Source organism: Hemiscyllium ocellatum, chromosome 36 (genome assembly GCF_020745735.1).
Source record: "Hemiscyllium ocellatum isolate sHemOce1 chromosome 36, sHemOce1.pat.X.cur, whole genome shotgun sequence".
NCBI classification, from domain to species: Eukaryota; Metazoa; Chordata; class Chondrichthyes; order Orectolobiformes; family Hemiscylliidae; genus Hemiscyllium; species Hemiscyllium ocellatum.
Genome location: NC_083436.1, coordinates 32,231,017 through 32,258,582, shown reverse-complemented (window position 1 = coordinate 32,258,582; position 27,566 = coordinate 32,231,017). Strand labels below are relative to the sequence as shown.

The following is a 27,566-nucleotide window of genomic DNA, read 5'->3' as shown; positions in this document are numbered from 1 at the left end:
TTTCCCCAGAAAGAGAAACAGAAATTGCTGGAAAAGCTCAGCAGGTCTGGCAGCATCTGTGAAGAGAAATTGAAGTTAACGTTTGGGTGACTCTTCCTCAGAACTGGGAGATTTTAGAAATTTGTGAGCCATAAATTGTCACTCTCCAATACACTTTACAACAGTTGAATAAAGGCAAATTACTGTAGATACTGGAAATCTGAAACTAACACAGAGAATATAGAAGACACTTAGATCTGGCAGCATATGTGGAGACAGGAGAGTTAACACTTCGAGTTTTGGGAGTCAGTAGGGACTGCAGATGCTAGAAGCAGGTGTTAATAGATGTGACGCTGGAAAAGCACAGGTCAAACAGCAGCCGTGGAGCAGGAAAGTTAATGCTTCAGGTCCTGATGAGGAGTTTCAGCACAAAACATTGATTTTCCTGCTCCTCGGATGCTATTTGACCTGCTGAGCTTTTGCAGCCTCATTGATTAACACTTTGAGTCCACCACTTCGGATCTTCTCCAGACGTTACAGTCATGCTCAACACGTTCACTTGGTTTCAGTCCCTACAACGCTGCCTGATGCTGCTACATTTCTCCAGCATTCTCTGTGCTTGTTAGACATTAAAACAAATTGGTTGCAATCCTGTCATCTACACAAGTCTTTAATGTTTAGACTCAGTGGTAGTGTCTCTACTTCGGAGCCAAGAAGCCTTGGTTCAAATCCCACCTGCTCTGGATGTATGACATAACATCACTGAATAAGTTGATTCAGAAATGCTTTAAAGGGCTCTTGTAGTACAGTGGTAGTGTCTCCAACTTTGAGCCAGGAGGCCCAGGTTCAAATCCCACCTCCACAGGAGGTAACATGCATCTCTGAACAGATTGATTAGAAAATATCCTTCTTGTTAAGAATGGAGTTTATCTCTTACCTTCTGTAGGGGATGTGGACTGGCTGGAGAGGTAGTTGTTCTGGAGGGACTGGGGGATAGCAGTCTGCCAGCCGCCTGTGGGCTGGAGGTATACCTCCCATCCCCGGAGCAGGGAGGTGTACAGAAGACGGGCGCCTCCACCAGGTTGGGTTTGTTGAACTCCACTTTCCACCGGACCCCAGAGGTGGTGGCGTGAGGGCCGAAGGGTCTCCAGGAAACGGAGCGGAGGGCACAAGGAGGTCTCCCGCCGCGAGACATCCCGGGATCGCGCAGGCAGCCGGGCCGAGTGGCCGGCAATTCGACTGGGGGGGCGTCACCCCTGGCGTGGGGGCTGAGCCTGTGACAGAGGCGGCTCCCTGGCATTACATGGTGCCCCTTATTGTGACACAGGTGATTGCCCTGGTTGCCAGGCGCAGAAAGCGGCCCATTCCCGCTGACCTCCGCCTGCTTTCGGTCGGTGTGCCCCGCTGCGTTAACGGACGGATATTGCAGGCGAACGTAAAGGGACGAAGTCTTAACCTGTTGCGTCTGGGCCATGCCGTGCTCCTCTCATGTCCCACAGTCAGCTGCAGCACGGAGGGACTCCTAGAAAGTGCAAAACAAATGTCAATGATCTACAAATCTCAAACATTGTGATTTCTTTTAAAGTTTTTGTTTGGGGGGGTTAAAACTGCAATCAAATATTTCTCCCTTTTCTTTATTTCATTGGGAAACATGTGGAAACATTTCAGAGCATGAGCACCACTGTCTCACAAGACAACGCACCCAAATCAGGGCTCATGACTGGGGTTCGATTCCAGCCTTGGGTCCAACTCGATGGCCCGAACGGCCTCATTCCGCGCTCTGATAACTCCCTCATCGCGGAGATTCCAGTGAACACCGCCGCCGACTCAACCTCTCCCACTCACAGTGAGCCCACGCCCCCGCCCGTGTTAGCTGAAGAAAGACGTGTGTGTACCGGAGGTGGGGTTCCCCTCTCACGGGGCGCGCTGTTTAAAGCGACTTAGGAAATCCTTGAACCGGGTGGTTAGAGTTGCCGCTCCCCCACCCCCCAGATCCGTGAGGTAATATAGCTGCTGTTCAAAGTAACCCCTTCACAGTCAGAGAGCTCCGTGCACAGCGTCACTGGTTCAGTCTGAACCCCTGAACTGTACTCATGAACTGCACTGAGCCGCAGGAAGACTCTCTCCACAAACATGGAGTTTCAAAGCTGATGGTATAGCCTCCCCCTTCACACAGAGAGAGAGAGAGAGACCCCCTTCCCATTCAACTGGAATCCTGCAGCCAGACACGAAATTGTCCGTACAGTTTCAAGCAACTTGCAAAAGGAGTTCAGCTACCTACTCGACAGGTCAGAGTCTGCAGCCCTAACATGACGGACTGGGGTGCTACATAGAGCACACATTCACACACACACACACACAGACTGCATCTGGCATTCATTGGAAACTCGCCTCCGCTCTGGTCAGAAGAGAACAGACATAAAATAATCTCCAGGGATGAACTGGCATGTGGGGTGGGAGGTTGATGAATAATATTTACTTGATTACTTACAAAACCGTTTGTGGAAAGCAACCTCCATAAGAAACGGTGTTTAGGCGCAGTCTGCCAAGTTTATAGCTTTTGGCATAATCGAGCCTCTGTTAATGAGGGATCTGAGTAAGTCAACTCTGGGTCAATTGGATTTGGTGCTTTGAGCCGCGTGGAAAAAATCAAGAGCACATTTTCAAGTCAAATCATTTGAAGCGGGTAAATTCACACATCAGTTAGTGTTTTTTAAAAAACTGCTTTCTCTAAAGTGCACTTTTATAATTACTGTACACTAACTTGATCAGGCTAAATTGAGAATGTTGAAATAACTACACTATTAATAACTTACCTGAGAAAAAAACACAGGCAAATAATCCTCTGGCAGGTCATAAAGAGTCACAGAGGTATACTGCAGGGAACCAAACACTTTGGTCCAACTCATCCATGCCAACCAGATATCCTAACCTAATCTAGTCCCATTTGCCAGCATTTGGTCCATATCCCTCTAAACCCTTCCTACTCACATACCCATCCAGATGCCTTTTAAATGTTGTAATTGTATCAGCCTTCACCACTTCCTCTGGCAGCTCATTCAACACATCCACCACCCTCTGCGTGAAAAACTTGCCCCTTAGGTCCCTTTTAAACCTTTTCCCTCTCACCTAAAACTGTGCCCTTTAGTTTTCCCCATGTTGGGGAAAATACCATGGCTAATTACCCTCTCCATGCCCCTCATGATTTTAGAAACTTCTGTAAAGTCACCCCTCAGCCTCTGATGCTCCAGGGAAAATATCCCCAGTCTATTCAGCATCTCCCTTTAGCTCAAACCCTCCAAGCTTGGCAGCATCCTTGTAAATCTTTGTGAATCCTTTCAAATATAACAACATCCTTTCTATAGTTGGGAGACCAGATTTGCACACTAACCTCCACACCCAAAGCCCCATTGGGTCAGGTTAAGTAATGTTTAAGGGCAGAATCACAGTGAGTGAGTAACTGATAATAAGGAGTGTGACCCCACCCTATTCTGAACAAAATTGCTTCATGTCAGCTCGAGGAAGAGTCATCTAGACTCAAAACATTAGCTTGCTCTCTCTCTATGGATACTGCCTGACCCACTGTGATCTCCAGAATTTTTTGTTTCCAGTACAGATTCCAGCATCTATAGTAATTTGCTCCTACGCTGGGGTTAGGATGTGATGGATATTATTTGAGAGGTGGAGTTAAGTTATGCTCAGGGAGGTATTGCCTAATGGTGGATAGGGACAGATAATTTTCTGTACAACAGCTGTATTGGGAATGGCTGGCTAAATCAATCTGGGTCAAATCCATGAAGTCAGACATTGAGAACAGGCTTAGGTTTTGAATGCTACCCAGGAGCAGAATCAGCCCCAGTCAGATTCTGTAAGAGAACAGCACTGACTCAGGTACTGCTCGAGGGAATGCTTGCACTACTTGTTCCAGGCTGATCGCAGCTAAATTCCACCAGCATGTCAATGACTGTGGCTGTTAAAGTTACCCCCGGCAGCTTTACACTTTGGGTTCATTCCAACCAGCTCAAAGCAACAAAAGCCAAACAGCTGCTCATTGATGTAAAATGAAGTAGATGGTGCCTTATTTACACAAGCAAACAATTTCATCTCTTTCCATATGTCAACTAATAGCAGCCTGGGAGGGCTATGCAATTGGCAGGTTTTGCAAAATTCCGGGAAATTATGCATAGAAAGAAAAGAAAAAGAATTCATTCAGTGCCTTTCATAGTATTTCTGAAATGGAGTTGCTGTTGTAAAGTAAGAAGTAATCAATTTATGTACAATAAGTTCCCACAACAGATAAATGTGTGGATCACCTCTTTTGTTTGTAGCTGTTGGTTGAGGGTTTAATGTTGGTCAGGACTCCTTCAACCATAAAGGTTGCAGGACCTTTTATGTCCATTCAAGTTGAGAGCTAAGGTCTCAGTTTAAAATCTCACCCAAAAATTAGCACTGCTGACAATGTACATAACACAAGAACGAGGAGCAAGAGTAGGCCAGCTGGCCCCTCGGCCTGCTCCGCCATTCAATAAAATCATGGTTGATCTTTTTGTGGTCTCAGATCCACTTACACCCATTCTCATCATAACCCTTCATTCCTTTACTGTTCAAAAAATTATCTATCTTCGTTTTAAAAACATTTACTGAGGAAGCCTCAACTATATCACTGGGCAGGAAATTCCTTAGATTCACAACCCTCTGGGTGAAGAAGTTCCTTCTCAATTCAGTCCTAAATCTGCTTCCTCTAATTTTGAGGCTTTGCCCTTTTGTCCTAGTTATACCCACCAGTGGAAAGAAACATCCTCTCTAGTTCTATCCAATCTGTTCCCTTAATAGTTTTATATGTTTGTATAGAGTTCCTTCAGCATCTTCTAACTCAAAGGCTAGTTTGGCCCCTCTGACTTACTGTCAATACATCACAGTCCTATGATCCCATGTACTCACTACTACTACATCACAGCCTATGTCAGTGGGAAGGAAAAAATTCCACCTCAGATGTTCAACTCCTTTGAATTTATATTAAAGTCCATACTGACGTTACAACATTTACATCCTGTAATCTTTAACCTCAGAAAGGTGACTCCCGGACAATTGAATTGATTCTTAGCAGCCACGGCTCAGGACACCTCACCTGTAGCCAGCTGAACCCCAGATAATAAACTGGTACCATTCACCAAACCAATCCTCATTGTCAATTTGAAGCAGTGGTCAAAATGAGGACCACCAGGTGAATTTAAAGCATTGGCAGAGGGGAAAAGGCACTTTAAATAGAACAGACAGTATGTTTGACAACCAGCATCAAAATCTTGACACCAATAAGAATTTCCCTCTAGCTTTAAGCTCTTTATAGAATTCCTTCCCTAAACCTCTCCACTTTCCATGTCTCTTACGTTTTTAGTCCACTGATATTACCACCATATGGCATCATCAATCCAACCCCTCTCTTTTATTTGATATCAATTTATGTATGATTATTCTTCTGTGAAGCCTCTGAGCATGCTTTCCTATATTTTTATAGAGTCATAGAGATGTACAGAATGGAAACAGAGCCTTCGGTCCAAACTGTCCATGCTGACCAGATATCCCAACCCAGTCTAGTTGCAAATCACTGCTGTTTGTTTCATTATTGCTCCTTGATTGAGATTCCTTGTTTCTGTGGATTTGACTCACTTTGACTTTCTGGTCACTCTCTCTGACATATTTGTTTTATACTTACTTCACTTTGTCATTTCTTCTCTTCTTTCTGTCTCACTAGTCTCCCAGGAAGGCAGCCCACAGAGCATCAGATAAAGTTTGTGGAAATGTCTGAGCCCAGTTTTGGTCTGTTGGCATCCCTGATCAGCTAAGCAGGGATTTCTTCTGTGCAGATTACTGAAACCCATGTAACAATGGAAAGCTGCTCCATACACCTCAAAACTTCAAGTCATTATGCTGCTGCTCACACATTTCCACAACATTAACTGTTTTCATTTAGGTTGGTAAAGCAAATATAATATGGTCACAGAATCAAGCCCTTCAGCCCTTCAAGTCTTTTCTAGCACTCAAATAGATAACGGCTGGTCTGTATCTTAATTCCGTCTACCTTAACTCAACACCCACAGCTCTTAATACCCTTGCTTAACAGAAAATTACAGTCTTAGTTTTCAAATTTTCAACTGACCCCCAGCAACAGCTGCCTTTTGAGAGACAAAGTTCCGGATTTCCACTATCTTTTGTGTTCCTGTAAAGCTTAGATTTGATTTTAAACCTACTTCTCCATTTTCCAGAAAAATCTCACCAGAAAAAAATGATATCTTTGTATCTAAACTATTGTCTGGAACAGCTGAATTAAATTACTTATCAGTCATGATAGAAATAGGATAGAGCTGGACTGGTTATGTTAATATTTGGGTGTCCATGTAGAGGGAGCATATGGAGCCCACTGACACGACAGAGACCTTTAAGGGACTGTTGGGCTCTACGGGTGCTGGTGTGTATCATTATTCCTGGTAACAATGTTTTGATTTAAATCTTGTTAACTTTCAATTTGTAAGTTCCCATTGGCCTCTTGATTTTTTGTTAACTAAATCGTTATTGGTTGTGTCAAACAGTAGAAGACTGGTCTATGCAAGCTAACCTCATCTTTTAATTCAATTTATTGCATTTTTAAAATTTATACATCCAATATGCCATTTCAAACCACATCTAAGTAGCCTTATACACTTTAGCAAACATTTGTCAAGGAATCAAGGGGTCTTGTTATACAATGGTAGTGTCTCTATAGTTCTTGAAGGTCTGTGTCAAATCCTACCTTTCCCAGAGCTGTATAGTACAAAGTTAATTTCTTTTAAAATCATGGAATCTACTCCCATATCCTGTTATATTAATTTCTTTAAAAGGGTCTAAAATACCTCAACGTAGAATGTTGATAAATGCTGCCAGACATCCAGCTACACACCTAGCAGATTTCTGGCTAGGAAAAATAGATCACTGTTGTATTGAAGACATGAAAATGTGTTGCTGGAAAAGCGCAGCAGGTCAGGCAGCATCCAAGGAGCCGGAGATTCAACGTTTCGAGCATAAGCCTTTCCTGAAGAAGGGCTTATGCCTTCTGAAGAAGAGCTTATGCCCGAAACGTCGAATCTCCTGGTCCTTGGATGCTGCCTGACCTGCTGCGCTTTTCCAGCAACACATTTTCAGCTCTGATCTCCTGCATCTGCAGACATCACTTTCTCCTCCTGTATTGAAGACATCACAATATGTCTGGGAACTGGAATATTTTCAAAGTTCACTGATATATAAAGAACTGATGCATTCTTTAGGAAAATGGAGCCTGATTTTTTTTTGCTTTGGACACTTCTTATGAATGAAATGAATTTATCATCAGTTTTTTTAAAAATATACAGTCAGGCACTCATTCTATTGAAACTGTTGCTTCCTCCTTGTAAAATTTAACTCAATGTCAGCAACTCTTTTTAAATTGATGAGCATAATCACTTCACAGTTTGCAATGCTTTCAGAACTTTTGTTGTTTCATTTAGTTAATTTCAAAATCTTTCATGAAAATTTAGGTCGTAATTTTAACATTGAGGAACAGTGTAAAATTGGCATTGTTAATTTGGTTGCTATCATAATCCCCTGCATTGACTTTAGTGAAAATGAAAACCAGCTTGGTGTATAATACCTGACAAATTCAACATTTGCATCAATAACTAAAGTTAAAGTTTCTTGACTAGTGTGCACGGAAATGGAAACAGCACCTGAAATGCATCCCAGCTTTGCCCTGAATAATGCCCACTTAGGCAAGGTATCAGAGGGAACAGGGAAAGTGGCACCTGTTAAAATGAAGACAGAAGTTTGCAATTTGAGTTATATGCCGTAATACATCACTTGGGCTATTCTACCGAGTAAGTGTCCTCAGTAAGATTGGCCTCTAAAGGAATTGTCTCACTGCCTTTCTACGAACGTCAAAAAGCTTCCACAACTTTAATCAATAGGAGAAATTCTTCACAAGTATCAGCATGTTAGGAAAAGTGCATCTCGTGCTGGGTTAGATATTGGTCTCTAGAACAAACCCAAAGTCAATTAAACTCTTTGTTCTAAGCTGGAAGGGTCAGATGAATCAATTAAATCAGAGGAATAAAACACCTGATAGCATGTACTCAACAGGACAAAAATATCCTAAACGTGGCAAAATATTAATGGAGAGTGGGAAGAGAAAGTCAGATTGATACAGTAGATGTTTGTCTGGGCTTCAATTGAGGCACATTGTCAGGATGGAGAACAGAAAGCCTTATCGCACAGCTCAGTGTATGGTAGGAAGTATTTGCTACAGACACCAGGGTGCCTGAAATGAAAAGTCTTCCATTCCCTCAGTTGCTTAAGGCCAGAACAGAAAGGTTAAAATTAGAAGCAACCACCAACTTCTGATGGACTTACACCAGCAAAATCAAATGAGTCCCTGTTGATCCTGGCAATGTTCTGCCAGCCTATTCAGAAAATGATAATGAACATTCCCATTCATAAAAATAGCAACGTCTTAAGGGTTGACCCTGGGATGGATACTGATACACTGTACTGGGAGTGCCATTCACTGGCTAACGTGAAGCACATATAAGGACCAGAAAACCAATTGAGATAGATGTAGTGTAACTGGACTTCATTGTGTTCAGGCAAGAGGATTGTTCAAGCAAGATCAGCCATTGAATAGCAATGAAAGTTGAAGAGGCCATTTGCCTAAGGCCCTGTGCTGTCTCTATATTGTTGTGAAAAAGTATAAGTTCTTCTTAAATTGTGAACAGATAAGCTCCACCTTTGCTGAAGGCAAGTTGATTGATTGCTTCAATTACTGGGCTCTGGCAACCTCTCCCCGAATGACCAGTGCTGAGTTTGCCAGCTACATGGAGCAAGCAAGTACCAAAAATGCTTTCATAGGTGCCCACTTTCACCATTGATTCCTCCAAGTGCCCCTGTCCAAAGACAGGCTTGGTCAATGCCACTCCATCAAGTGAGCATTTTAGATTTTATGGAGACACAGGGTAAAGAAAATCATCATGGAATGAAATGCAAATAGACAGCCCCCATCCCTCCATTAACTGCAGGCTATATGCCCTTTAATATATTCCATTGACTTCAACAGAATACGAGACATATAGAGCACGTGCCAATGTAATACCACCCATTTGACACTGGTGAACTGCCATCTACACAGCAAGAAGTGATCGTGAACTTACATAATATACTGCTTTGGCTAATTGAAGTACACAGTTTTAGGTAGCTCATTACAGGGTGGCATGGTGACTAAGTGGTTAGCACTGCTGCCTCACAGCGCCAGAGGACCCAGGTTCGATTCCCACCTTGGACGACTGTCTGTGTGGAATTTGCACATTCTCCCCGTGTCTGTGTGGGCTTCCTCCAGGTACTCCGGTTTCCTCACATATTCCAAAGATGTGTAAGTTAGGTGAATGGGCCATGCTAAAATTGTCCACAGTTGCTAGGTGCATTAGTCAGAGTGGGGTGGGTTACTCTTCAGAGGTCAGTGTGGACTGGTTGGGCCAAAGGGCCTGTTTTCCACACTGTAGGAAATCTAATGAGAAATGACACTAAAGGTATAAACAATGTAGATTTGTCAGGATGATGCCACAGACTGTAACCAATAGTTATGAGGAAAGATTTGAAACACTCCAACTGCTTCCACGGAAGCAGAACAGACAGGGAGAAATTTAAGAGATATCTTCCAAATTAGAAAAGGTTATCAGGATGAGTTGGGAAAGGCTATTTGCTTTGGCTGAGGAGTCAGTGTCAAGGCATTGTTGATTTAAAACTGTTGCTAACAAAGCCATGAGAGGAGATGGGAGAAATATCTTCACACCAAGGGTTGCTGGACCACAGGATGCATTGCTACAGGGAGTAACAGAGGCAGAAGCCATTACCTCCAAATACAAAGGACAAAGCAACCCAAATGATTGGAAAGGAGTCTCAAATATTCACGCCCTCTACCACTGAAGCTCAGAAGCAGCAGTGTGTACCATCCACAAGATGCACTACGGCAATTCACTTAGGCTCCTCTGACAGCACCTTCCAAATCTGTGATCTCGAATATCTAAAAGGACAATGGAAACAGGTACATGGCAATAACAACCACCTGAAGGTTCCTCGCTCTGACTTGGAACTACATCATTGTCCCTTTACTGTCACAGGATCAAAAGCCCAAAACTCCTTCCTAAAAGCAACTGATCCTCACAAACCCATGGACTGCAGAGATTCAAGATGGTGGCTGAACATAACCTACCCAAGGGCATTTCAGAATAACAAATACATGCTGTCTTAGTGAGTGACATTCACTGCCAACGACCAAATAAACAAAATTAAATTCAGTGATACCAGGAGAATAAGGAAACACAATTCGTTTTGGATTCTTCTAGTGAAGTCCAGGGACCAGGAAAGTGGCCTGAATGGGGGTCTTCTCTCCTGTAATAACCGACGAGTTTGTAACAGTAAATTGTAACAGTAAATTGTAACGCTAAATTGTAACACTAAATTGCCAGAAATCCTGAGTTAAGCAAAACTACTGGAGAGTATCTACAGGAAAGATAGGCTTCCATTCCAGCCATGAACAAAAGACCTGCTGTTAATGAGAAGGTGTTACAAAACCACACAGAATTCCATAGAATGAGCTACGCAGAAAGCGGCCATTCCGTCCAACTGGTTTCTGCTAGACACCGCCCATTCTATTTCATCTCACCCACATCTGAAGCTTCAATCTTTGAAAGAACTCTCTGTCAAGACGACTTTTTTCCCCCCCTGAAACGTTTCTCATTCTGGCGTCACCCTTTCAATACAACCCGAATGTTTAAAAATAACGGAAAGGCGGACCAGTTGCTATTTCAGAAGTGAAGGGAGCTTTATTGCAAGTCTGTAACACAGATCGAATTGCACAGCGTGCTGTGTGTTCTCTCTGTCAACTCTCATCACCCACTCTGCTGTGTGAGGAGACATTCAATGATATTTAATTGGATCATTATAGTTAACGTAGTAATATTTCAATATTACAAGCTGAAAGCATTATATTTCCCATGTCACAAAAGGCGCTAAATGTTTCTGTAGCCAAAGGTCAGCTATAGTCTGTCAACTTTTTTAAAGCTCTTATTTTCTCTCATTCCTGTGTTCACTGAAAACCCCGGGAAAAGGATATACCTATATTACACATTTGGAGTGCGATTAACAGCATTAGTATCTTCCTTTGCTGTGGGTGGAGTTTTCTCTCAAAGATTCACAACAGCCCAGTGGTCACTAACGCAATTGAAATCGTAAGCTCACACTCTTTAAAACTCACAGATTGTTGCAAATCCAAATCCTCGCAAACGTAATACAAACAGACCTACAAATCCGTCCTCTAAATGAGTAATGAAAAACAACTAATTCCCCATAACAAAACGAGGAAGGGCTGTCGATTCGAGCACATGCTTTCACAGCAACGTTCCCCACCACTTATTTACATCCGAACTCCAGCTCAAGGTGTTAGCACTGTTAAAATAAACGCTCCCAATGTATCGTTGTGAGGCAATCATCCCTCTCTGCCTCTCGCCCTCTGTTGCAAAGGTCCTCAGTCTGTGTTAACAAAGCGTTTCGGGCAACTTCCTGTCATAAGTCAATGAGGATCAGTTTGGCTGAAGCAACACTTACCATATCGAGAAAGATTGAGCCCAAATATACCCCTCTGAAGAGCAGCGTTTTGCCAACTCCTTTTTGAAAGGGTAATATAGAACACAGCTTCAAGTGGTCCCCATTCGGCTTCAGTTATTCCCGTGCTATGACAAGAGAGTGGACGTTGCCATTAAATAACAGCAAAGTACTGAGCAGAGTGAGGCAGTGTTTGCAGTCATTCACTAGCCGGGCGCTTCTAGCTGTTTCCTCAGTCATTCTGACAGACCCTGCTTGTCAAACCCTTTGCCCTGTCCTGTGTTGAGGCCGCACAGAGATCGCCACCCGCCCACTCTACCTCAAAGCAGCCCGCCCCTTCGCTACTGAGACTCCCACCCACCAGCTATCCACCCTCATCCTCCGAATAGAGCAGGATGGTGGGGGGAGCTAAAACGGGCAAGGGTTTCACATTTTCTCTCAGGAGCAGTGCACTCACCTCCTGGTGTCACTCAGACAGAGTTTATCAACAGCACAGCGCCCGCTGGACAGCAAAATGCATGGAGAGGCGGCTGACTTTATTGGCTCACTTGCTGTAATTTAGATAATTTCAGCAAATCTTCCCCCAACTCTCTTCATTCATATTGATCAGCCAAATCAGCTCATATGAACCACACAGTATCTGAATATCCAGTGTGGCTGCAGGGAGAGAGGGGGGAAATCCAAAAATCACAACTTTCTTTTTAGAGATTTACTTATTATTTAATTACATTTTGCAAATTACGTTTGAAAAATCAAGATATCCCGAACCGTTTTACACCAGAGAGTTGACGGCAAAAGGGAGAAATATAGTCTGAAATGAGTTGGGAGATCTAACACATATTTTCTTTCTATTATTTAATGTTACATGCTTCCGTCTCCAATATGAGACTTCCTGGAATTTTAATTCGCTAACTGATGTTGGCCAGTACGGTAATTACAGGAACCACTGTGTTTTTTTAAAAAAAAATCTTATATATACATGAGCAGTTCTTATGGGGAGGACGATTTATACAAATTAGCCTGTTACTGGGTGAGGCTTAAGTTACCAATGCCAATCCTTGCACAAACCAGGCAACTAAAGGGTCGGCGGTGGGGGCTAATGGTAAACATCACTGGCTAATTTTTGGGAGGTTCTGGGGTTGAATCCCCCCATTTCGGATGAAAGAATATCAATGAGACAAAAGTTTGTTAAATGCAATCGATGTAACTCTATTTTTCCCCATCTGGTTCACTAGTGCCCTTCATGCGAGTAAATGGTCTGGTCTACGTGTGACTTCAGACCTATAGCTGAACACCATCTTCTGCAAAATCCCCTCCTAGCTACCCACCATCCTGACTTGAATTGAATTGAATTTACTGCCACGTGTACCAAGGCACAGTGAAAAGCTTTGCTTTGCGAGCAACACAGGCAGATCACGGAGTTAAGTAGCACAGATAAGTAAATAATAGGTAAACAGCAGCAAAAACAAAAACACAGCTACAGGTGAATGTTAAGAGTTTGATTTGAGAATATATTGTCATTTCTTCATTGTCACTGGGTCAAAATCCTGGAATTACCTCCCTAAGGGTATTGTGAAACAGTGGTTCAAAAAGATAGCTCACCACCACCTTCCCAAAGGGCAACTAGGCAATAAATGCTGGGCCTGCCAGCAACACCCATCTGAATAAAAAATGTGAATGTCTCTGAACTGCCCTCAGAAGTGGCTTCGAAAGCCATTCCACTCAGGGTAACGAAGAATGGGTAACAAATACTGATGGCCTCAATCCATGAACATATTGTTAAAAAGGACACTAATAGGCCATATTATTGAATATTGCATACATAGCACAGCCAGGTTCTGAATGCTTTAGATGGACTGGACACTCGAGGATCACATTCTATTGCACAGTAGAAGCATTTAGTCAACTACAGGCTATACGCAGGAGGATAACATAGCAGCACTTCACAATAACCTCAGGTCCCAGTTTCATGTGACCTGACATTGCTGGTGAATCAATCTAGCTCTTTGCACATACTTATGAGAAGTATCAACTCCACCAACAACCTAAAGGTGGCAAATGACCAATGAAGGCCTAGCATGCTGCATTGTTTTCAGGATGTCCATGCTCTGGAGAGGGATTCTAAAACACAAGTTTCTGAGTCAGAGGTGAGTCTGCTACTAGCTGAACTGAAATTCATTTGGACAAGGTGACAGACTGTTCCATGACTACGAAATGCTTCGTGGTCACTGATTCCCAGATGCTCGATGATGTAGCAATGGGGATATCTCTCCATGTGAGAACACAGAAGAATTTGGGGCTGATGATTTTCCCAAAACATGAGTGCTGTTCCCCTTTTTGGTGATAGAGATCATAGGTAGGCAGATGCTGGGGAGGTGACCCTGGTGAATTGTTGTCCTAGTTTCTTATAGATAATCATATATTCAATTCATCTTGCACTCATCAGGATGATTAGCAAGAATGCAAATGTAAGGGCAAGAAAACTTACTGCATGACAGAAGAATATTGATTGAATCATTGAAATGTTATGGTGCAGGAGAGGCTACCTTATACATCAATTCTGCACTAGCTCTTCAAATGAGCATCATTACCTAGTGCCAATCACCTTCATTTTCCCCGTACCCTTTCACACTATTTCTACCCAAATAATCATCCATGCTCTCTTGAGTGCCTCTGCTGAACCTGCTTCCACCAGGTGTCCAGGATATGCATTCTATGCCCTAACTACTCATTGTATGAGAAAGGTTTTTCTCACCTACACACTTGCGTCTTTTGCACATCACTTTAAATCTATGCCCTATTATTTTAGTTCATTTTAGAAGGGGGAACACCTTCTCCCCACCCACGCTGTCCAGCCTGCTCATGATCTTGAAGATCTCCAAAAAAATCTTCTCTTTGTCTTCTTCTCTGCAAGGAGGACAGCCCCAACGCTTCAATCAAATCTCATAAGTGAAGTTTCTCATTCCCGGAACCACTCACATATGTCGTCTCTCCAATGCTTTCACATTGTTCTAAATTGTGGCGTTTACAACTGTTTACAAAAATTAGTGAGTGGACTCTGACTGGTAGAGGAAATGCCACAGAGAATGTACCCATTAATGCTAATTAAGAGTGAATATATATAGATATCTATAAATGGAAGAGGCACATGGTGATGATCTCATCCATTCACCAAATGGAGCTGTTATTCTTGCCTTGGATTATAACTAAAAGGCTTTGAAAAGGTACAATGTATTTAGTGATGTACTCATCATCATGTCATCTTGCTACCATTGTCTGACAATGGCCTTCACTCATGGTGGTCATTTATTTGGCTACTTCAGAATTCCTAGTATCTCTAAGAGCAAGAGAATTTTTTTTACTAAGACAATAATCCATTTCTCTTTGTAACTATCTCAGTTTCTGTATTCTATATATGCACAAGAGAAATTATGGAAATGATTCAGCAGTGAAAGAAAACTTCAGAATGTTGTTAAATGGATGAAATTTGAAAGATCAAGAATCACTGTTGGCTGATGTTTGACATTCCTCTAATCAGTTTAATGGAACCATTCCCCTTATTTAAAAATAATTGGTTTAAATGTGTTAAAATAGCAAACAGAAGACAAGCATAACAACATAGGAATGTAAGCCTAACAATAGTGTCGATGGCAAGTTCCAGCCAGTAACAGTCAAAGGCATAAAAACATGCATAGAAATGTCGATCTCAATTGGTTGCAGCCTTACTGAGAAAATCATGGGTCAAATCTCATTCCAGATACTTGAGCACACACTTCCGTCTAACACAACAGCACACCAAGTGCTGAAGTGCTGTTTTTCTAAAATGGGACCTGTTTTCTCTCAATGCTATAATGTAAAAGTCCCATGGCAAGACTCAAAGAAGAGCAGGGGACCTCTCTCCGAATCCTGGCTAATATTGTTTCTAAACTAACATTATTCAAAAAGATTATCTATTGTCCAGCTGTTTGTTAGATCTTATTGTGGACAAATTGGCTGCCGTGTTTCTCTAAATTAAAACAGTGCCTTAAATGTCAGGCATTTCCTTGGTGGAACAGCCATTCAGCACGTTGTGAGGTTATGAAATGAACTATCTCAACACAATTTTCAACCAAAGACAGTTCATTCAGTTTGCGGGTTGGTAAAGCTAGATCACTTTCGGAACTCAACTTTCTGAGTTTTGTAAAAGCCTGGGTTGGACTGATGTTGACCTCAGTGTTTGGCAGCCTGGACATGGAAATTTATGATGGAGAGAGATGCCAGGATATTAAACACAATTAGAAACAATAATCTACAGCAGACACTCTAATGAAAACTCAAAGCATAAATGAAACTTACATGCTTAAATTGGAATATTATATTTTTCTGGTGATTCTGCCCCTTCCCTGGGTCAGTGCGCTCAGTTGGCTGGATGGCTGGTTTGCAATAAAAAAACTGTTGCCAAAAGCGTGCTTTCAATTCGCACACCGTTGAGATTACCATGAAGGTTACCATTCTCCTCAACCTCTCCCCTTGCCTGAAGTGTCTTGGATAAAACCAGCACTAGTCAGCTCTCTCTGCCTGTCCTGTGGTCAGGTAAGACTATTTACATTACCAGTGACCGTGAAAGGACTGCAGTTCTGGAGGGAGATTCCACAAAAAGCAAGCAAGTCTTCATGGGTTGGGCTTATACCTGGAGGAATGCACCACGCAGAAGCAGCTTTTTAAGTTCATTCTGGGGACAAAATGCTCACAGTTCAGGTAGACAAGCAGCTCAGCAATAGCAATTCTCCGTCACTACTTGAGCCTCTCAGTCTGTCTCTTTACTCAACAGAATCTCAGTGAGTAACAGCCTATGTCCCACTGTGCTGTTCATAGCTGGGCAGTAATATGCCCCAGACTGTTCCCTCTTCCCGTTAAGTTGGAAAATATGACACTGTACTTCTCTGAGCTGTAAAACAAGCTCCTCACAATGAGCTTCACAGCAAGTTAATTGAAGGCTTTCAGGTTATTGACTTGCCCACAGCCTGCCTTCCTTTGAAAAGTTCAAGCACCTATCAAAGGAATCAGAAGACTGATATTGAATGCCTATAGTGTGGATAGAGACCATTCAACCCATCAGCTCTCCGAAGAGCATCTTACTGAAACACAATTCCCTACCCTACTCCACCCCATATTTCCCACAGCTAATCCAACTACACATCCCTGGACACTACAGGACAATTTAACATAGCAAACCCACCTAACCTGCACATCTTCGGACTGTGGGAGGGAACCTATGCAGATACAGGGAAAACACGCAGATAATAATCCAAATACCTGGGTCCCTGGTACTATGAGGCAGCAGTGTCATCCCCATTATTTATTTGAGCGTGTGATTCTTAATGCACATTCAAACCCAGGCTCACCCCTTGAGCAAATAAAATCCAGTCCAAAGAATCATTGTTTGAAATGAATGAATGGCTACTTGGTGACTGCACCAGCTCATTGAAAAGGGAACAATAACATACAGATGCAAAAGGAAAAGAACACCTGCTGCCAAAGCATATTGTGGCATCGTTTAAATTGTAATCAGGGGCCAGGAGAACTGAGGGGAACTTTCTTTATGTTATTAGTATTTGCATAAAATCATGACAAGGTAAGCTTCAAAGGCAAATTTAACAATGTACCAGGTTTGTAGGTTGCTGCAGTTTTAAAAACAGCCTTTACTGGGACTTGCAATTCAGCATCTGAGCAAGTCCAGACAGTTGGACCAAATTTCTTTTTTAAATACGGTGATTGAAATTGAAGGCAAGAATGGAGCCTCCTGTTTTTTGTAGGTACCAACTTGTTATCCCGATCCAGCCTGACCAAACTGGATTGAATACAGGAAGTCAGTTTCCTTTTCTGAGGCCCACTTAATCACACATTGAAATACCCCAGACGGGAAGGCAGTCCTGCAATCACTCTGCTTCAGCATCAACGCTGGGGAAGAAAGAGCCATTTCAATTTAAAAGTGTTCACTTCCATTAATCCCATTCATTCTGTGTTAATATCTTACTTATCATCAGGTTGCAATCTTCGAGTAATCAGTCACCATGGTCAATACCTTCCAGGGGAATTCATGCTGGAGACTGCATCACTTATCAAAACAAGAAGTTTTAAACAGAATAATGGCTGCAGACACAGACCACATGTTGCCTATGTTATTTCACTTCTCAAAAAGGAGCAGTAAGATTTGATTTAGATTCTAACAGCAGATTTTCCTGGGTCCTTTTAGCTATCTCAGCCTATCAATAAACATGTCGTGCATGATACAAACACTGAGACACATTACCACAAATAAATGCAGATGGCCCATTACAGACAAGCATACCAGTTTAAAAAAATAACTATGTCAAATGTTCAAAGTGTACTCTTCCTGTTTTCCAAACCAAAACCTGTATCTAAACATTGACAACAGCAAAAGCAGAGATGGCTGGAGAAGTATCAGCCTTAAAAGAAACACTTTGAATATGATCCAGCATTATATCATTGACAACTGAATGGTCCTGATTTTTTTTAATGGTCTCGATTTCTTTATGGTCTCAATTTGATCGTTAACTTAATTTTTATCACTGAGGTTCTGACTGACCAGAGGAGTCAACATAACAAGCTCCGTTGTAAGGACCAAGCACCAACCTTTATTCCTTTTCTTTCCATTACCACAGTAATGTGTGCCTGAGGGTCATTATCCATCATTCATTTCAGCCCTTGATCCGTTCCAGAAGGTCAAAAGTTTCAGGGTAGACCTGTCTGGCACCACATGAGATGCTTTGACATGTAGCACAACTTGCTTCAACACTGAATAGTCTTAATCAAAAACAAATAGGAAGGGCATGTTTGGATCATGAGTTCATAATTCCAGCAAGCTACATCCTCTAATACTTTGGAAGCATAATCACCTTCAATGGTTAAGAACACCTAGCACCACCTTCTCAGGAAACTAAATGTAGCCAAGAAATGTCTCCAGTTTTATTTTAGAATTAAAATTAGAATCCCTACAGTGTGGAGATAGACCCTTCGGCCCAACAGGTCCACACCGACCCTCCGAAGAGAAACCCACCCAGACCTATTCTCCTACCCAATATTTACCGCTGACTAATGCAACTAGTCTACATATCCCTGAACACTATGGACCATTTCTATGGCCAATTCAGTTAATCTGCACATCTTTGGACTGTGGGAGGAAAACAGAGCACCAAGAGGAAACCCATGCAGACACAGGGAGAATGTACAAACTCCACACAGACAGTCACCCAAGGCTGGAACCAAACCTTGGTCCTCTGGCACCATGAGGCAACAGTGCTAACCATTGAGCCACCATGCTGCCCTGTCATCCACATAACATTTACATCTCCAACTATATCTGTCATTTCAGTGGTCAGTCTGTCTGGTGGACATCAAAGATTCTATAATACCATAAAAAGCAGTGCAGGGGGTTTCATCCTGCTGTCATAATCAATATTCACTCCTCAATTGACACTGAGAAACAACTGAAATCTCCTCATTATCACATTACTTTTTGAACGAGCTTGCATTGTGCAAATTGGTTGCCATGCTGCCTACATTTCAATAACGACTGTGCTTCAAAAGAACTTCATTGCCTGTGAACTGCAGTAGATATTGGAGTAAATTACTGCGGATGCTGGAATCTGTACTGAAAACAAAAAATACTGGAGATCACAGCAGATCCATGGAGTGAGAGTAAGGTGATGTTTCAAGTCTAGACGACTCCACTGGTCTAGATAACCTGAGATTGAGAAAGGTGTGATATAAAAGGATATATCGTGTCTGAAGCAGGAGCAGAAAATTTAATGCTATTATTCCAGTGCTATACTAAGGCTGGGCTGCACTGTCAGTGATACTGTCTTTCAGATCAGAAGCTAATCTGAGGCCCCTTTGCTTGTATGGGTGGATGGCTACACTACAAAGAAGAGCAGGGGAGTTATCCCAAATGTCCTGGTCATATCCCTGAATGAACATGCAAAAGAATAAGTTATCAGCTCATTATTGCCTTGTTAAGTGTGAACCCGTTGCTGCACTTCCAACATTACAGCATTGACTGCACATCAGTAGTACTTCATTGACTGCAGGGCCATTTTGAATGCTCTCTGGTCACAAAATGTACTCTTGACATTAATAGGGATTGTACTTTGCTTTTACTGTAGTATAAAGAAAGCTACAGTAATAAGATCATCAAATTTACAAAGCATAAGGTGCTAATGCTAGCTGTTGGCTCAAAAAGTGTGGCGCTGGAAAGGCACAGCCGGTCAGGCAGCATCCAAGGAGCAGGAGAGTCGATGTTTCAAGAGCTTATGCTCAAAACCTTGACTCTCCTGCCCCTCGGATGCTGCCTGACCTGACTGGAGTTCCAGCACCACATTCTCAACTCTGATCTCCAACATCTGTAGTCCTCACTTTCTGCCAGCTCTTCGGGTCAAAGCTCCGAATTCTCTTCCCAAACCTCTCTGCCTCTTATCTCTCTTTCCTCTTTTAAGATATTTCTATGAATTTACCCCTTCAATCATTCTTACGTATCAGCATCAAATCTTGTTTGATAATACACTGTGAAGTAACTTGGGACAGCTTATTAAATGAAAGGTGGCATGTAAAAAAAGTTGTTCTCGTAGCATTCCAACTACATAATCCAAGGAAGAGTAGCAGGTTTTAAACAGGAAAAGAAATGAGTTTGTGCAATTTATTTTTCATGGTAAAATAGGAGGCAGTCAATTTGTTTCTACCTTGCACGCAATAGGACAGTGATGCACTGCGAACTATACTTTTCCCCCATGTATATCAGCAATTATATTTATCTACTTAGCTTTCCATGACAACAAACACTGAAACAGATGGTGCTTTCTGAGAAGGTCAGTCCTAATTGAGCCACAGTGTATTAGAGGTGAAATATCATTCAGATCCCAGGAGATAAGAGAGAGTATGGGGCGGGGAGATGGTGAGCAGCTTGCTGTGCTCACTTCGCTCAGATATAAATCTTTGTGGCAGTAATAGACTTCATAGTCATTGCTTTGCTGGACTGACAGGTGTGCTGCCCATTTCAGAGCAACAGCTCACAGCCCTGCTTACTTTTTTCCATCTTCTGTCTGTAAAATCTTTACCATTTCATACGAGAATGCTAGCAGGGCCACGCACATGAGAAATGACCCCACACTGCAAACGCTGGCCATAGCTCCTAACCACGTCTGGGTTGTCGAGAGAGATAGTAATCAAAGACGGAAGGAAGCAAGGGGTTAAGCATGTAGCTAATTTAAAAGAAACATCTTAGAAGTGGACAGTGGAAGATAGAGAGGCAGAGAGGCTTAGGAAGAAAATTCTGAGCTTTGACCCGAAGCAGCTGACAGCTGGCATGAGCACAGTCACTTCACGTTTGCACCTTTTTGCTCTGTAAATTTGATGATTTAACTTGGTTGAGACTCAAAAAGTTCCGAACAGCACTGAGAGAGGCCTGCAAATAGATGTAATGCTTTTTCTCATCCCTAAAAGACAGCAGGAAAGAGCATGCAGAAATGAAATGAAATGGAAAAATATGTTATTCTAAAAGCAGGGAGGACCGTTCCACAGAAATGGAATTCAATATACATTGGATATATCTTGATCTAATTTCCCAGCAACAAGCTTAACAAAAGTTAGACTATTCAAAAAATTAAAGCATCGCTTGATGGTTTGCATTTTATAAATCTAAACCCCATGAGTCGCTATACTAAGTTTTGTTTGCCGAGTGTCAGACCAGTTGTATAAATGGAAATACTTGCAGTTAACTGGTTGATCATTTCATCTTAGCATATCCCCAGTCTGAGCTCATTCTGCAATTTGCTAGCTATGGCTCTTGTGGTGCAGGGGTAATGTCCCTATCTCAGAAGCAGGAGACCTGGGTTCAAGTCCCACCTACTGCAGAGGTGTATAATAACATCTGTGAATAGGTTGGATCTGTGAATACGTTAAATCATGAATTAAACAAATTGGGAGAAAATTAATAGCTCATATGACCAACAAATTGCATTTATGTAGCATTTCCAATGTACTAAAGTGACCCCAGTCACTTTGCATGAAAGTATTTAACAGAGCAAATTTGACACTTAGCCACGTAATAATTTGACCTAATAAGGCAGATCTTGGTTAGAAAAAAAAACTGCAGATGCTGGAATCCAAAATAAACAAGCAGGAGGCTGGAAGAACACAGCAGGCCTGGCAGCATCAGGAGGGGGAGAAGTCAATGTTTCGAGTGTAACCCTTCTTCAGGAGTGGGGGTGAATGTGGGGGGAGCTGCAGAAAAAGGGTGGTGAAGTGGGGATATGAAGACAGGTAGAGGGTATGACCTGGTTGGTCAATGGGAGGAATGAATCCGGTTGGTGGCAGGGAGCAGTGGAAGGGAGGGGGGAGGGCCTGGGAAGGGAGTTGGGGGATGGGGAGGGAGATTATTTGAAATTGGAGAAGTTAATGTTGAGTCCTCTGGGCAGTCGGCTGCCCAGGCAGAAGATACAGTGTCGTTCTTCCAATTTGCAGCAATGGAGGACGGCAAGGATGGTCATTTTGGAAAGGGAGTGGTTGGGGGAATTGAAATGGGTGGTGACTGGGAGGTCCAGTTGGCCCCGTGGACCTGGCTGTGATGCTTGGTGAGCTATTCCCTGAGTTTATGTTCGGACTCCCTGATATAGAGAAGACTACATCGGGAGTTCCTGGGTTGGAAGAGAGTCAGGTGAGCCTTTGTCTTACCTGAAAGGACTGTTTGGAGCCCTGAATGGAGGTCACGGGTAGTTTTGATCTCTTCCAGTTGCAGGGGAAGGTACCAGGGGTTCACGGGGGTTGATGGGGAGAGTGGCTCAAACCAAGGACTGGAGAAGGGAACGGTCCTTGCAGAAGGCAAAGAAGAGTGGGAAGGGGAAGATGTTCTTGGTGGTGGAGTCTAGCTGGAGTTGGCAGAAGTGTTTAGGGATGATGTGGTGGATGCAGAGATTGGGGTGGTAGTTGAGGACAAGGGAGACTCTGTCATTATTGCTTTCGAAGGGGGGGTTTAGAGCAGTGGAGAGGGGAATGGAGGTGGTGCGGCGGAGGGCGGTCTGGTTGTCAGACGGAGGAAAAGCACATTGTTCAAAATAGGTGGACATCTGGGATGCTTGGTAGTGGAATGTCTCCTCACCTGAGCAGACATGGCAGAGGCAGAAGAATTGGAAGAACGGGATAAAGTTCTTGCAGAATACTGGGCGGGAGGAGGTGTAGTCCAGGTCGTTGTGGAAGTCTGTGGGTTTGTTGTAAACCTCCATTTGGAGACGGTTGCCAGAGATGGAAATGGAGAGGTCAAGAAAGGGGAAGGAGGTGTCCAAGATGGACCAAGTGAATTTGAGGGCAGGGTGGAAGATGCGGGCGAAGTTGATGAACTGCTTCAGTTCAGCCTCGGTGCAAGACGCTGCACTGATGTAGTCATCAATGTAACAGCCTGTGTAGGTACTAGAGCTGGTAATCTGACCAGAGTGGAGGAGTAAAATTAACAAATTGTTGCTGAGAAATAACTTTAAAGAAAAAGGTGGATTAAAATGGAATAGACGTGTGGTTGGGTTTATGAGACCACTGTTTTAACAAAAAACATTAACAATTATCTTGACTCATGGGTTTGAGCTATAGGGAGAGGCTGAATAGGCTGGGACTGTTTTCCCCGGAGCGTCCAAGGCTGAGGGCTGACCTTATAGAGGTTTATAAAATCATGAGGGGCATGAACAAGGTAAATAGACAAAGTCTTTTCCCTGGGGTGGGGGAGTCCTGAACTAGTGGGCATAGGTTTAAGATGAGAGGGGAAAGATATAAAAGGGATCTAAGGAGCAACATTTTCATGCAGAGGGTGGTGCATGTATGGAATGAGCTCTCAGGGAAAGTGGTTAGAGGCTGGATCAATTACAACATTTAAAATGTATCTGGATGGATACATGAACAGGAAGGGTTTAGAAGGATATGGGCCAAGTGCTGGCAAATGAGACTAAATTGGGTTTGGATATCTGGTTGGCATGGACGAGTTGTACCAAAGGGTCTGTTTCCATGCTGTACATCTCTATAACACGATGACTCTATAACAGTCTTCCATTTAAAAGAATCCTAGGAAGTAGTTGATGTGAATGTCATGGGACCTACAGCAAATCATTGTTCTAGTTGCAGCTTTGGTGTCCTATTTGAGTCAGAGAAGAACCTCTGGCCATGTATCCAAACACCCATTTCTGCTCTTTCACCACTTCCCAACATTGCATTTGCCTCATTTGATCTGCTAATAAAAACTTAAATTCATGCCTTTTTTGTCTTTAGACTTGACTATTGCAATGTGCGTTGAGAGAGTGGTGTTGGAAAAGCACAGCAGGTTGGGCAGCAACCGAGGAGCAGAAAAATCGACGTTTCAGGGAAAAGTCCTTCATCAGGAATGAGGCTTGTGAGCCAAGGAGGTGGAGTTGGGGGGAAGATAGCTCAGAGTGTGATAGGTAGATAGAGGTGGGGGTAAAGGTGATAGGTTGGAGGGGAGAGTGAAGCAGATAGGTGGGAAGGAAGATGGGCAGGTAGGACAGATCATGAGGGCTGTGCTGAGTTAGAAGGTTGGATCTGGGAGAAGGTGGGGGGGAGGGGAAATGAGGAAACTGGTGAAATCCACAATTGATCCCATGCAGGTCAGCCTACTGCTCCTCCTGCACTCTGCATTGAACTGTGGATTGGAATAATCCTGAGGCACAAAAGCTCATGAGTGCTGCAAGTTTGACAGGTACAGGTATCAATAATCTCGCTTGGACATCAGCAATCTGATGTGTAGATCCTTCTCATACAATGTCACTCAGTGAGCTCCAATTAAGAACTTTAAACCAGAATGGGAAAGGCTCCGTTATAAACTGAAACGATAATTCAGTGTTATCAATTCAGAAAACAAAATTATCGGTAACCAAAAAGAGAAAATAAATAAATCCAGAAATCTGATGATGAGCATATGAAAAAGGAATAGAAGTAGCAACTCTTGAGTTTGCTCAACCACTTCAGACCATGGCAGATCTGATTGTTACCTCATATTCATATTCCCACTGATCTCCAAACACCTTTCACCCATTCTGTGTAACAAGAAGCATTTCTGCCTTAAAATATTTTCGGGCAGCACCTTTTTGGGACTTTTGTCATTTAAGAAACATTTAGGCAGGTACATAGATGGGATAGGGTTGGTGGGACATGGACTAGTAAATGAGACTAGTTTAAATTGTGAAAAGTGGGTGGCATGATCAAGTTGGGTTGAGGGGTCTGGTTTCATGCTGTAGAGCCCTATGACTCTAAGGGAGTTCCAAACCCTCGCTGCCCTCAGAGAAATTGCCATATCTCTGTGTTAAATGGGCAAGCCCTTCAGATCTACAGTTCGAATTCTTGCAACTCAATTATCAATTGAACTTGTACACAAAGATCCGTACCCACTGCAGTTTCCCTTTCAAATCAAATTGAATTGGAAGCTTCAGGTTTTGTTTTTGCTCAGCCATCAACAATGTTCAAAATCAGCATAAATTGAACTGTATCGAGAGTATGGAGCTGGAAATGCATAGCAGGTCAGGCAGCATCCAAAGAGCAGGAGAATTGACGTTTTGGTTAAGAGTCCTTCATCAGGAATCTCACCCGTAACGTCGATTCTCCTGCTCCTCGGATGCTGCTTGACCTGCTGTGTTTTTCCAGCACCACACTCTCAACTCTGATCTCCAGCATCTTCAGTCCTCACTTTATACCAATGTGCTCCTTGTTTGTCTCCCACTTTATAGTCTTTATAAACTTGGAGTTATCCAAAGCTCTCCACTGCCTGTGTACCAGCTTGCACTAAGTCCCAGTCATGTATCATCCCTGTGGTCCCTGACCAATATTGGCTCCTAGTCAAGCAACACATTGATTTTAAAACTCTCATCATTGTTTTCAAATCCCTCCATGATCTCCTTCCTGAAAATGTGTTGCTGGAAAGCATGATCTCCTTCCTGCCTATTTCTGCAATCTTCTCCAGCCCTACAATCCTCTGAAATAGCTGCACTTCTCCAACTCACCATTGCTGGCCATGTCTCCAAATACTAAGGAGCTAAACTCTGGAATTCCCTCACTATCTCTTGATCCTTCTTTTAGACATCCGTTAAAACTGACAACTTTCACTGAGATTTTAGCCACCTGAGTGACAATCTGTTGTTGTGGCCTAGTGTCATATTTTGTTTTATTATAGTGCCAGTGTAGCCACGGAGTGGTTATTGTCCGACTTAAATAGTATCTTTCCCATATCCTTTGGATCCTTATGATCATCAAGTACTGTTGTTATCCAAATCATTTAGTTTTTACAACTCAGAACTATTGTATAGTTTGAGTTTGATTTGTTGTTGCCACATGTAATGAGATACAGTGAAAAGTGTTGTTTTGCATGCTTTACAGAGAAATTGTACCACACGAAGTGCATCTGGGTAGCAGAACAGAGCGCAGAATACAGTTTTACAACTGCAGAGAAGGTGCAGAGAGAGAGAGAGATCGAAATTAACATTTGAGAAATTAATTGTTCAAAAGTCTGATAACAGTAGGGAAGAAGGTATTCTTAAATTTGTTCGTAAGTGTAATCAAACTTTTATCTCTTCTGCCTAATGGAAGAGTGTGAAAGAGAGTATAACCAGGATGGGAGGGGTCTTTGACTGGATTGGTTACTTTACTGAGGCAGCGGGAATGTAGATGGATGGAAGGTTGGTTTTTGTGATGGACTGGGCTGTGTTCACGACTCTCTCTGTAGTTTCTTATGTCTTGGGAAGCGCAGTTGCCAAACCACACTGTGATGCACCCAGATAGGATGCTTTCTATGGTGCATCTATAAAGATTTGGAAGAGTCGCTGTAGGCATACTGGATTTCCTTAGCCTCCTGAGGAAGTAGAGACATTGTTGTTCTTTCTTGACCATTGAGTGACATGGGTGGAACAGGACAGGGTTGTCAACAGACCAGCACGGGGTGTCCAAGTGGATGGCATGTGTTGAAGGCGGGCGAAGGAGTTTCCGGAGGATGGGTGGGAGTCCTGATGAAAAAAGTGAGCTCGGAGGCGGAGGTGGTGGAAGAAAAGTTTGATGTCACAATGCCTGTTGAATTCATTGATCCGGGTGCATAGTGGGATGAAGGAGAGGCCTTTACTGAGGACTGATCATTCATCCTCAGTGAAGGGGAGGTCTGGGGGCATGGTAAAAAACATGGCAGGACTGGGAGTTAGGACCTGCTATGGGGCTGGAGTTCTCACCCTCTCAAAATGCTTTACAGTCAAGAGAGTATTTATTGGAAGTGTAGTCAATGATGTGTTGCAGGAATCATGTCAGCACAATTTCCACACTGTGAGCTCCCAGAAAAGACAAAGGAATGATAACCGGATCATTTATTTTAGCGATGTTAATTGATGGATAAATATTGGACAAACACCAGGGGAGAACTTGAATGTAATACAAGCGTGTATCAACAGCGGTGGAGGCTCGTGCAGTTGCAACATTTGAAGGGCATCTGGATGAGTACATGAAAGGGAAGGGTTTAGAGGGATATGGGCCTAGTGCTGGCAGATGGGACTAGATTGGGTTAGGATATCGAGTTGGCATGGACGAGTTGGACCAATGGGTCTGTTTCCATGCTGTATATCTCTATGACTCTAATACCTATGGAATTAAAATCAGCTTCAGTCACTCTTGTTTACTTTCAGATAATTATTAGTGAGCAACAGGTACTGGGACAATGAGGATATTCAGAGATGGAGATTTTTCTGTCCTGAGGAAGAAATGCCAGCCAGTTCTGTCAGGAATCATCGTAAGTAGTACAATTATTATGTTTAGTCAAAAACCAAAGCCATCATTTTAAAAACCTGCTTGGGGTAGGTAGAGTTCAAAGCTCACAATAGTGGTTCATAGATGCCAACTAAAATGGTCAG

General features: G+C 42.8%; 1 protein-coding gene across 2 annotated transcripts in view; it reads right to left on the bottom strand.

Annotated features, from left to right (window-relative positions):
• LOC132833450 (PH and SEC7 domain-containing protein 3-like) overlaps positions 1-17,669 on the bottom strand; it is a 439,179-nt gene extending 421,510 nt beyond the window's left edge. The window contains exons 1-2 of one of the 2 annotated variants that reach the window (XM_060851749.1): positions 17,654-17,669; positions 917-1,501 (exon numbers count right to left, since the gene is read on the bottom strand). In XM_060851749.1, the coding sequence (XP_060707732.1) occupies positions 917-1,453 (537 nt within the window). In that variant the 5' untranslated portion in view covers positions 1,454-1,501; positions 17,654-17,669. Of the gene's footprint in view, positions 1-916; positions 1,502-11,640; positions 11,920-17,653 lie in introns of those variants that run through there. The other variant, XM_060851748.1, reaches the window with a different exon arrangement.
• Positions 17,670-27,566: the final 9,897 nt, after the last annotated feature.